Source organism: Carassius gibelio, chromosome B10 (genome assembly GCF_023724105.1).
Source record: "Carassius gibelio isolate Cgi1373 ecotype wild population from Czech Republic chromosome B10, carGib1.2-hapl.c, whole genome shotgun sequence".
NCBI classification, from domain to species: Eukaryota; Metazoa; Chordata; class Actinopteri; order Cypriniformes; family Cyprinidae; genus Carassius; species Carassius gibelio.
In genome coordinates this window covers 4768955-4781872 of record NC_068405.1, presented here as the reverse complement: position 1 = coordinate 4781872, position 12918 = coordinate 4768955, and the positions used below count along the sequence as shown (strand labels likewise).

General features: G+C 42.2%; 1 protein-coding gene across 1 annotated transcript in view; it reads left to right on the top strand.

The window, feature by feature from the left end:
• Window positions 1-11571: 11571 nt before the first annotated feature.
• Window positions 11572-12918, top strand: part of psd3l (pleckstrin and Sec7 domain containing 3, like) — a 117334-nt gene continuing 115987 nt past the window's right edge. Inside the window, exon 1 of the mRNA XM_052566735.1 lies at window positions 11572-11924. Coding sequence (XP_052422695.1) covers window positions 11832-11924 — 93 coding nt within the window. The 5' untranslated portion in view covers window positions 11572-11831. The remainder of the gene's footprint in view (window positions 11925-12918) is intronic.

Below are 12918 nucleotides of genomic sequence, written 5' to 3'. Positions count from 1 at the left end.
AACGATTGCACGTCTAAGGACCCCTCTGTCAAGCTCCTGAAGTTTGCAGACGACACCACACTCATCGGCCTCATCCAGGACGGTGACGAGTCTGCTTACAGACAGGAGGTAAAAGAGCTGGCTGTCTGGTGCACTCTCAACAACCTGGAGCTTAACACCCTCAAAACAGTGGAGATGATGGTGGACTTCAGGAGAAACCCCCCTGCACTCCCCCCACTCACCATCATGAACAGCACTGTGACTGCAGTGGAGTCATTCAGGTTCCTGGGAACCACCATCTCTCAGGACCTGAAGTGGGACATTCACATTGACTCCATTGTGAAAAAGGCCCAGCAAAGGTTCTACTTCCTCCGCCAGCTGAGGAAGTTTAACCTGCCACAGGAGCTGCTGAAACAGTTCTACTCCACCATCATCGAATCCATCCTCTGCACTTCAGTAACTGTCTGGTTCAGCTCAGCTTCTAAATCTGACCTCAGAAGACTACAGAGGGTAGTCCGGACTGCTGAGCGAATCATCGGTTCAACTCTCCCATCTATTCAAGAACTGTACTTATCCAGAGTGAGAAAAAGGGCTGTCAAAATCACTCTGGACCCCTCACATCCAGCACACTCCCTCTCTGAACTGTGTCCATCTGGTCGACGCTACAGAGCACTGAGCACTAGAACGGCCAGACACAGGACCAGTTTCTTCCCTCAGGCAATCCATCTTATGAACAGCTGATAATAACGGCGAACACACTACACTTTATATTTATATACACACACACTTTTTTTATCTAACACACATACTTAGCGAACACTTAAATTTTGCACATAATATATATGTACATACAAACTGCATTTTGTAATATACCTGCCTACAATTGTCATTTGTATATTGTCATTCACTATCTTCATATTTGTATTTTTTATTCTTTTATTGTGTTTTATGTTCTGTCGCTTTCATTCTGTTGTACTGCGGAGCTTCTGTCACGAAAACACATTCCTCGTATGTGTAAACATACCTGGCAATAAAGCTCATTCTGATTCTGATTCTGATTCTGATTCTGATTCTGATTCAGAATACAATATAGATGACATAAAGTGTGGGAATCTGTGCACAAGATATGTTCCGTGGAATACTCTTCCCACGGAACATATCTTGTGCACAGATTCTCACACTTTCTCATGCCTGACAAAGAGTTGTTTGCTAAGTAAGCAAGTTTGCACACATCTTTGAGGTAGTGTACCTGTGTGTGTGTGTCTGTGTGTGGGTGTGTGCTTAAGACGCTATTGAACTGTTAAGTGTGTTTGCTGGAGAGAGAAGAGACAGAGAGTAAATGGGTTGATGGCCTCTCTGGTTCTGTTTTTTGCAAACATGTTTGTCTGTAATCTCAATGGACATCATTTTATTCATAATTCTGTGAAAATTCTATTTTAAAATTGTTATTTTTTTACATTTGTCATACCTGCCCAGGGACTACAGGTGGAAATTAGCAATTGTTGCTACCTGGCCCAAGACATATTCTCTTGTTTAACAAGTTTAATGTTTATTTGTGCATTGTCCCTGTTTCAATAAAATAATTTCCATTCCACTCCATCAAATGTTTAAACTGAGAAAATGTATCATTTTAAGGGAAAAATAAGTTGATTTTATCAACACATCTCAAAAAAGTTGGGGCAAGGCCATGTTTCCCACTGTGTGGCATCCCCTCTTCTTTTTATAATAGTCTGCAAACGTCTGGGGACTGAGGAGACAAGCTGATCAAGTTTAGGAATAGGAATATTGTCCCATTCTTGTCTAATACAGGCTTCTAGTTGCTCAAGTGTCTTAGGTCTTCTTTGTCACATCTTCCTCTTTATGATGTGACAAATGTTTTCTATGGTGAAAGATCTGGACTGCAGGCTGGTCATTTCAGTACCCGGATCCTTCTTCTACACAGCCATGATGTTGTAATTGATGCAGTATGTGGTCTGACATCGTCATGTTGGAAAATGCAAGATCTTCCCTGAAAGAGACGACGTCTGGATGGGAGCATATGTTGTTCTAGAACTTGGATAAACCTTTCAGCATTGATGGTGCTCCTCTTTCCAGAAGTGTAAGCTGCCCATGCCACACACACTCATGCAACCCCAAACCATCAGAGATGCTTCTGAACTGAGCGCTGATAACAACTTGGGTTGTCCTTGTCCTCTTTAGTCCGTATGACATGGCGTCCTAGTTTTCCAAAAAGAACTTCACATTTTGATTAATCTGACCACAGAAGAGTTTTACACTTTTATATAAAATCTAAGTTTCTGAGATTTGTAAATTATTCCATTCCTTTTTTACTCACAATTTGTAAAGTGTCCCTTTTTTTGGAATCGGGTTTGTCTGTATATATATATATATATATATATATATATATATATATATATATTCTCATATACATGAGAAAGTGTGAGAATCTGTGCACAAGATATGTTCCGTGGGAAGAGTATTCCATGGAACATATCTTGTGCACAGATTCTCACACTTTATGTCATCTATATTGTATTCTGAATCAAAAATTGAAATTTGAAACTTCCACATCATTGCATTCTGTTTTAATTCACAATTTGTACAATTTGTAGTGATGCATATATATATATATATATAAAATAATTTCCACAAATTTTACACAGAAACCAGGCAACCTTTAAATAATTTATTTATTTTACTTTTAAGTTCATAGCTATGTACTGCAACATAAACAAATGATGCAAATTACTGTGTTACTGTTAATATCGTATTACTATTTACTGCATTAATTTATGCTTTTGTTGCTGGGTTTTATTTTATTATTTTTTAGGCTGATGATTAATCAGATTTTCTTTTTTAATAAAATTTTGATCGCTCATTTATTAAGAATCATCTCATATAGTTTTCTTATAGAATCATTAATTTATTTTAAAATTCAGATGTTGCTCAAAAACCTAAACTTGGTGTTACTCTATGAGCCACATTCGTACATTACCCACTATTTACCACAATGATAGCATTTGTTCAGATAGTTTTGAAAACTCTCTAAAATAAGTTTGCAATAATGTAAGTTTTAGGGAGAAGGCATTTCCTGCTTGATGCTGGAATGGAGCTGTAATTTATTCATGTTTATGTGACGCTGTGATGCTATCTCGCTGGGGCTTCATGTGGCCTTGGATGTTAGCTGTATCAAGGGTGTGATTAGTAGTGATGCATGAAGGTTTACATACTGGGCCGTTTGATGTCAGCAGTGTTGGGAGGTGCAGTGTTACAGCGAGGGCCTGATATCACAGAGAAACACCTGTCTAGAGATCAGGGCTAATTCACAGTACTGGATAGTACAGAGTCACTCTGAGAACTCAATGGAGTGGCTGGAGTTACTGCTGTTAGTGCTTATTAAGTCTTATAAATGCAACTTGTTTAAACCAGAGAATTGAAAATTACTGAGAATATATTTAGCTGCTGCCCTACTGTATATGGCTGCATGTAAACCTTCTTCCGTCTAAATACTAGCTGTTTTTTAAGCAGAACAAAAGAGCACTCATTCACAAAATACTGCAGGCAATCACTGAAAACAGAGATGCACCGACCATGACTTGAAAATCGGCCGATTCTGATAACGACTGCTGTTTTTTTTTAAGCAAGAGACAAGAAAGAATGACATAGTACATGAAGAAGATGTTTATTTGCTCTATTACAGGCTGAACTGGCCTTAAACTAATACTAGCCATTTGAAATTAGATGCAAACACTGTGTTTTAGACCGTTCATCACAGTGCTTATAAACACTGCTTTAATAAGCATTATACGGAGGTAGGATACAAAACAAAATACCATTAAAACTCTTCAGAAGACAGTTACTTTCAGAGATGCCTTAATAAAAATAAAACAAAAAATCAGCCAATTACTGTTGGTTTCTAATCGATGACCGGACAACCGGTGGCCCTCTAATTAAACAGGTTCTCATTTTCATCATTTTAGGCTGTTATGTGTAATTTTCTGATGTTGGTAGTTTGACTTCTCAAAGAGCTAAACATCAAATGTGTTTGCATGAGTGTCTCAGCATGTCCGCTAAACTAGTTTACTAGAGAAATAATTCACCTGATCTGAAAAAAACAAGCCGAAAATAAGCAACCCCTAGTTGTGAATGGTCATGAATTGATCGTGTTTGTTCCTTGAACTGTCCTCCTGTTACCCCGACCAAATGACCCTCTCATGCACTGAATTAAAATAGTGTTCTTTATTGTCCCCAAAACTCATAAAAAATTGCAAATGTACTTTGATAGAAAGACACTTTTCTTAATGTATTATTTATAACATATACATATGCATTACTGGCTATGAATTTATTTTCAAAATTTCTACTTGCTGAATCAAAAGCAGCTTGTAATATCAAAGATTTTGACAGGTATCAGAATAGACTGTTTAAAAAGTTACAGTCAGTTTGTGGGTTCAGTAATGTTGTTAGTCATACATTTTAAATACACTGCCCAAATCTATCATAAACTTCAAAGTCATTTCTAAAAAGAGGATCTGGCAGCCCTGGCCTTTATCAATGGCTCCGAGTGGGCGGGGCCTGCAGTTTGTCCGACCAATAGAAACCTGGGGGTGGAGCATACTTACCAGTATGTTGGTAAGATATAAATCTATCATAAACTTCTTGAAAAACAAAGTCATTTCTAAAAAGAGGATCTGGCAGCCCTGGCCTTTTTTAATGGCTCCGAGTGGGCAGGGCCTGCAGTTTGTCTGACCAATAGAAACCTGGGGGTGGAGCAAATGTTGGTAAGATACTGTAAGAGTGTTTGGGAAACATGAAACAATGAAAACAATGCATTTAATACAGTATTTATAACGTTCACTCAGTTAATTCTTAAGCCATTGGCATCAATGTCCAAGTACACAAATGCTTGTCCAACACACGGTGTGTAACACAACTCAGAAATGGACTGTGAAGTCATTTTTGGTTTGCTCACTTGGTGTCACAGTGTCTGGGTTGTGTTCCCTGGGGTTCCACTAGATATGCCCCTTTCTCACGGTGTCTGTCACCTTATCACTTCCTGTTACCTTATTTGGTCACCTTCCTCCTTGTTGTGTAATTGATTGTTCCCCACCTGTCTCCTGTTCCCTCATTATCCTTCTGTGTATTTATACCCGGTCTGTCTGAGTCTGTGTTACGGAGTCCTTGTTTAATGTTGAAAGTAATTCATGTCCATCTATTCTTGCCTTGCCTTGTGTTCGTGTCTTGTTTATGTTGTTTGGATCTTCTGGTTTTGACCCTGCCTGGATTGTTTACCCGTTTGGATTACCCTTAATAAATGACTTACCTGCTATTGGTTCCCTCTCCCATGTTTCCAGTACACCGGTTGTGACAGATGGACTCCGTCACCATAGGAACCAGCGGTATGTCGTTTTTCCGTTCCCCAGCCAAGATGACGGAGAGGCGAACCAAGTATCTTAGGTTGACCGCCCTCCGCCAAGAGGGCAATGAAGTGGGTGCCCTGGCTCAGGTGTTCTGGTCCCTGGCCGAGGGCATGGGCTATAACGATGCGGCCCTCAAGGACTATTTTAATGATGGGCTGGATGATCCAGTGTCTCAGGAGGAGATGGCGCAGTTAGAGACACTGGAATTCTGGGAATTTGTGCGTTACCTGCTGCATCGGTGTTGGTGGGATGCCCCAGCCACTCCTGTCTCTTCCAGCGGGGTGGTGGTCAGCCCAGCACCACTGCCCAGGATGGCTACTAGCCAAGCGCCACAGCCCAAGATGGTTGTCAGTCCAGCGCCACAGCACAAGATGGTCATCAGTCCAGCGCCACAGCACAAGATGGCCACCAGCCCAGAGCCACAGCCCAAGATGGCCACCAGCCCAGCGCCACAGCCCAAGATGGCCGCCAGCCTAGGGCCACAGCACAAGATGGCTGCCAGCCCAGCACCATAGTTTAAGATGGCCGCCAGCCTAGCACCACAGCATAAGATGACTGTCAGCCCAGTGCCACAGCACAAGATGGCCGCTAACCCATCGCCAATGCCCAAATTGGCCGCCAGTCCAGCACCACAACCCAAGATGGCCACCAGCCTAGCGCCAATGCCCAAATTGGCCACCGGTCCAGCGCCACAGTACAAGATGGTTGCCAGCCCAGCACCACAGCACAAGATGGCCGCCTGTCCAGAGTCATGGCCCAAGATGGCTGCTTGCCCAGCGCCGCTGCACAGGATGACAGTCACAGCTGACCCTCTGGAGTCGAGTCAGATTCCAGTGAACTTTCCAGAGTCAAGTCAGGTTCCAGTTGACCCTCCAGAGTCGAGTCAGGTTCCAGTTGACCCTCCGGAGTCGAGTCAGGTTCCAGTTGACCCTCTGGAGTCGAGTCAGGTTCCAGTTGACCCTCCGGAGTCGAGTCAGGTTCCAGTGGACTCTCCGGAGTCGAGTCAGGTTCCGGTTGACCCTCTGGAGTCGAGTCAGATTCCAGTGAACTCTCCAGAGTCGAGTCAGGTTCCAGTTGACCCTCCAGAGTCGAGTCAGGTTCCAGTGAACTCTCCGGAGTTGAGTCAGGTTCCGGTGGACTCTCCGGAGTCAAGGCTAGTCACCACTGACCTTCCTGAGTCAGGGCTAGTCACCGCTGACCCTCTAGAGTCAGGGCTAGACACCGCTGACCCTCCAGAGTCAGGTCAAGTCACCGTTGACCTTTCAGATTCAAGTCAAGTCACTGGTGATCTTCAAGGACTGAGTCAAATCACTGGTGATCTTCAAGGACTGAGTCAAGTCACGGGTGATCTTTTAGGACTGAGTCAAGTCACTGGTGATCTTCAGGAACAAAGGCAAGTCACCATTGATCTTCATGAGCAAATACAAGTCACCAAAGGTCCTCATGTACAAGTGCAAGTCACCGATTGTCTTCATGAACAAATGCCAGTCACCAATAATCTTCTCGAGCAGAGTCAGGCCAGCACCGATCTTCTGGAGTCCAGTAAAGACACCAGGGCATTACCAGAGTTTCGTAGTCCCGTTGGTCCGGCCGCACGGAGGTCTGTTCCGCCTTGGGGGGCTCTCGTCCTGACCACACGGTTGTGGTGGTCTTCTGCTCTGCCCTGGTGGACTCCGGCCTTGACCACAAGGATGTGGTGGTCTTCTGCTTCACCCTGGGGGGCTTCCGCCCTGACCACACAGTTGTGGTGGTCTTCCGCTCCACCCTGGAGGGCTCCGGCCTTGACCACAAGGATGTGGTGGTCTTCTGCTCCGCCCTGGGGGGCTTCCAACCCTGACCACACAGTTGTGGTGGTTTTACGCTCCGCCCTGGAGGGCTCTGGCTTCGACCACATGGCTGTGGTGGTCTTCTGCTCCGCCCTGGGGGCCTTCCGTCCTGACCACACGGTAGTGGTGGTCTTCTGCTCCGCCCTGGGGGGCTTCCGCCCTGACCACATGGCTATGGTGGTCTTCTGCTCCGCCCTGGTGGGCGCCACATGATGTCCTTCATGGACTTCTGTTTTGTGTTCTTGGTTTCTGTTATGTTTCTGTCTGTTCCCCTCAGTTAGTCTTGCCCTCTGTCCCTCCCCCTGAACCTCCTCTGGTCCTCCTCCCTCCTGGTCTCCCTGTTTTGTGTTTACACTTCTGGTGTCCGTCCCCATGTTTTTCTTTTCCGGCCCTCCGTCCCTCCCCCTGAGCCTCCACCTGTCCACCTCCCTCCTGGTCTCTGTGTTGTGTCTTGTCGTGGAGCGTCTGGGAGCCGCTCCGTGGGGGGGGGGGGGGGGGGGGGTATTGTCACAGTGTCTGGGTTGTGTTCCCTGGGGTTCCACTAGATGTCCCCTTTCTCACGGTGTCTGTCACCTTATCACTTCCTGTTCCCTTATTTGGTCACCTTCCTCCTTGTTGTGTAATTGATTGTTCCCCACCTGTCTCCTGTTCCCTCATTATCCTTCTGTGTATTTATACCCGGTCTGTCTGAGTCTGTGTTACGGAGTCCTTGTTTAATGTTGAAAGTAATTCATGTCCGTCTATTCTTGCCTTGCCTTGCCTTGTGTTCGTGTCTTGTTTATGTTGTTTGGATCTTCTGGTTTTGACCCTGCCTGGATTGTTTACCCGTTTGGATTACCCTTAATAAATGACTTACCTGCTATTGGTTCCCTCTCCCATGTTTCCAGTACACCGGTCGTGACACTTGGGGCTTAAACCCTGTTACCAGCATCCCAATAATCTTGTTTCTTCCCATCTAAGTCTATATCTGAGCAACTGCTCCATGTCATGACCCCTCAACAGAGCACTGGGTCTCATTATTGAGTTCAAGCAGAAGGGAAGTAAAGTCAAGACTGTTGACATAACTAACCGCTTTAGATCTCAGCGAGCGTCTGGAAGAGAAGGCAGTTTCTCAGTGACTCAAAGGATACTCTGTGCTTGACCTTCGAGACCTCAATGCTAGACTCAGCTGTCCCTGACTCCCTTAAAGAAGGAGTGCTTGTGTCTGTGTCCAAACAGAAAGTGTTTTGTTATTATCAGGACATGTTCATTGCACAAAGGCTGCTTATTCTTCCCAGGTCAAAATAATGTTGTGCAGCAAAAGACAGAAGTCTATAGATGTAGTGTCTATGGGCATTTGTTTGCCTTGTTTCTGCATCATTGGCAGCTTTTTGAAAATTATAAGCGACATTGATTATGCTTCATATACATCTATACCATATATATATAATTTTATCAACCAATGTCAATTCAACCATACTAATAAGCAAAAGTGACTTTAGATAAACATAACATTTTTCGGTCACACTTTATTTTAGGGTCCAATTCTCACTATTAACTAACCATTAACTATGACTTTTGCCTCAATTAACTACTTATTTGCTGCTTATTAATAGTTTATAAGGTAGTTGTTAGGTTTAGGGTATTGGGTAGGATTATGGATGTCATGCATTATAAGTACTTTATAAGCACTAATAAACAGCCAATATGTTAATAATAGACATGCTAATAAACAAATACTTATTAGTGTAAATTGGACCCTATACTAAAGTGTTACCGCTTTTTCTTGTGTCCTATTCTTCATGCATTCTAGAATGACAGCACACATGAAAGGTTTCTTTGAGCTTTTTGAATTCAGCAAGAGGCTTATTCTGTCTACTGGTGTTTGCGAAAGTTACTTTTATAAGTAATGCATCACAATATTGCATTACTCCCTAAAATTTTATGTTTTTAGCAAAACTGCATATTGAAAGACAAAACTCTCAACAATTTCAGGCGACGTACTAAATGTTCATTTCAGTGTGCAAATACTGGTCCTAAGTGTTTATCTTGACTCTCCCATATGAGCAAGGTCCTGAGATACATAGCTCATAGTTATGAAAACTTTTAAATGATTTTATATGAACAGACAGACAGGAAGCTTCATCATTAGTACTGTGAGAAAAAACAAAGAGTCACATGTTATAGTCTTACAATACTTCCTTTTATATGGTAAACCTGACGACTTAGTGAACAGAAGACATATGCTGATGATCTGAACTGACTAATGATTTAGGTCTACAAGGATGCAGGTATGAATGCTTTAATTATTTTCATCACTGTTGATAAATGAGCTTTGTCTTCTGTCATATATCACTAAATACTGATGTAGATTTAGAGGTGTGTTGGATTTTAAGATTTAAGACGTCCAGCATTAAGTGCATTGTGTTTCATTTATATTATTATAGTTGGCTGCTTTGGATGGCTGAAGTCATTTCCTGGACGTTGAGTTTAATAGAAGGGGCGTCATGTGAATTTGACAGGTGCTGGCAACCAGGTAAACACCCAGCATTTGTGTCTAGTCCATCAGGTTTGGGCTTTACAATGAGCAGTAATGAGTTATGATGATATAGTCTGTTTAGTGCCAGCCAGATATATTGCCAGCCAAGCAAATGTCCCACTTGAAGAAGATTTTTCCCGAACTCCCTGCTGTTTTGACAATGTTCCTACAGCACTTCACAAAGCCCGAATCCCAACCGTGCTCCTGGAGGACTTCAGTTCCAGCTCTGCTCCGACACACCTGCTTGTGTTTTTCACGTAACCCTGAAGACCTTGATGAGCTGGTTCTGGAGGGTTTGATTAGGGTTGGAGCTGAGCTGTAGGAAGCTAACGCTCCAGGAGCAGGGTTGGTCCTCCACGCTTTAAAAAGACTTTAACTGTGACTCATTTCAGTTGAGCGCTGCAGGGATGACATATTTTTGTTGACCAAAAACTGGAAACCAGCTGGCTTTTTAGCACTTGCAGTCAGTGCTAGATTAATTACAAATTGTAATCCAATACTGATTCCAAATTAGATTACAAAATTGTCGTTAGTAATGTAATCCATTACATTACATAATTTACAGTAGTTAATTTAATCTGACTACTTTTAGATTACCTTTGAGCTATCTCATTTTCACATTGATTTAAATAGGATAATATTATTACTACCAAAATACAAAGAGTAAGGAAATATATTCCATTTGTTGTTTTAAACATAATGAGGTGCATAAATTGCAAAAAAGGTCTGTGGTTAACACAAGTTAAGTTCATTATAAAATACATCAGTTATAGCACCTTGTGATTTATTTAAAGCTTTTAAATTGTCTTGAAAAATGTGGTTGCTAAGAAGTAGCTATATGTAACTACAGAGGTGGTTAAACACTTTCACAGCCTCATTTTGTTTATTAATCACACTCTTGCAAACTAATCTAATGCAAACTAAAAGGGAACCCACTAAAATAAAAACTGAAAGAGTTGATGCAACCATGGTGTAGTTCATTTATAGCCGTATGGCTCCTACTTAGGATTCCAGATTTAGTAAAGTTTTGTTCATTTGTGAAGATTATCATGATGAACAAATCATCTATTTCAATCTTTTGTTGGTCAACAGAGCTTATTTTCTGCAATAGTCCAAATAGAAATAGAAATATATTTTTTTTATGAGGGGAGTTTGTTAGTGGAACAAGTGTGATGCAAACGTTAGGGTGGTCCGCAAAAATACATCATCACTGCAGCACACAATTCATCATAGTCTAATAAATCATGTTAAAATGTTCTTCCTTGATATAAACCATTTCTCCAACTAAATTTATCTGATACTTTAAGAAATGCGGTTTGGGTGGACCAACTATTAATGTGGGTGGACCAGTGCCACCCTGACCCTCATGCTCATGGGACTTGATCCTTGTGAAACTTGAGCTTTTCACCCAACACAGAAAGATTAGCCATTCTTACAGGAAATAGGAGATCATCATCATGGTAAGACTTCCTTCCTCTGCCTCCAGCTGCAGTCACACTCCAGGACCCATCAGCACCAGTCTGCTACCAGCCCACGGAGAGAGGTCCCAACCAGCGAGCCAGGGGTCACCTAGACCCCTTCTTAAATATTAAGAATCATTGTATTGACCTGTACTGGATTACTGCACTGCACAAGCTACAGCGCTTCACTGAGAATCCAAATCAGCTGTCGCAGTCCACACTAGATGGGACAGAATTCCCTAATTGGATTTTACATCAAGGGAATTCTGAAATCATGAGCCAGATGAGTCCTTCTTGCCCCGTACTCCCTCCCGCTGCCAGAGCGAGCTTCCTCCATTCAGGAACGGGATTGGACCCTAACGCCAGGAGTCCAGGGATCAAACCTAAAGTGAGCCCCAAGCCTCTTGTTCTTCCCCCAGTTCCTGTGATTCCAGTGGTAAGCGCCAGCAAGCCGCGGCAGCCGCACACGAGCTGGGTGCACAGCGCCAAACAGAAAGAGGAAGCTGGGTCTCAGAACAGAGCGAAAGAGAGCACGTCCTTTCTGTCTGCTGTCATCGAGCGCTCCTCAAAGCTGCATGGATACACACCTGCGCCGCATCCCAGCTCCTCCAGGGAGACTCCTGCTGACATGACATCACATCCTGATGAGGACGGCGGTGAGACTTCATCACAGACGGACATGGTGCCACCGGCCAGACTTAGACCTGCAGTTCCTGTGAAGGTATATGTGCTTTTAAAGCTGCTTCTCTGTTATTCATTCACCACATTGGGAATTTAGATATGCTTATGTGTATATCTGATGGGTTTATGCTGTTTTATGAAGTTTGTTTACTACATATGATTCTGAGTGGTGTGGATATCTTGGTCTAGTCTGGTCAGTACTGTTTTAGACTGGTTTGAAGAGAGCATCTTTGGGATTTGAGCACGCTGGGTAATGTTTGTCTCTCCACCCAGATGGGCTGATATCTGAATACCTCACATCAAATGGACCAGAACCAATTTTCATCTTCCTACTTTACTTTTGAAACGTTGGAGAATTGTAAAATGGCCAGTTTGGACATTGAATTCATGCTTAAAATGAGTGAATGAAAATGTGTGGAGAAAATATCAAGCAACGCAAACATCACCGCACAATCAAATAGCACAGAATTTATATTAAATTAAGAGCAGATGGACTAAATCATGGATATAAATTACCAGAGGAAAAAAAGACACAAAGAGGTGGTGATCAATTAAATACTGATCATTGATAAACACAATTACGCAGACATTTTATCCAAAGTAACACATTGCATATGCATGTATATCAGAAAAGTTCAATAAACAAGAATTTAATATGGAGTGATTTCTGGCAAAACTGGACAAGAGTAAAAAAACAGGAAGTTGAACTTTGGGTCTTTTTTTATAAATACAAGTTTGTATTTAAATCTCTTTTATGTATACATTTTATTATTTAGCAGACACTTTGATCCAAAGTGATTTACAAACATGGCCAGTTTATTAACAGGAACCAACAGTGTATTTTTTGCAAGTTTCATATGCATCAGCCCAGTCTTAACTTTTTTGTGTATATATGTATTTATGTTTAAAATAGTTTTAAATTAAATCAATATATATTTTTTGTATATAGAACTTCATATTTAATTTGAAAGTTTTTTGTCCATAATTTAGTTTTTTTTTTAATCATAAAATTACAATATTTCTGCCATGCATCT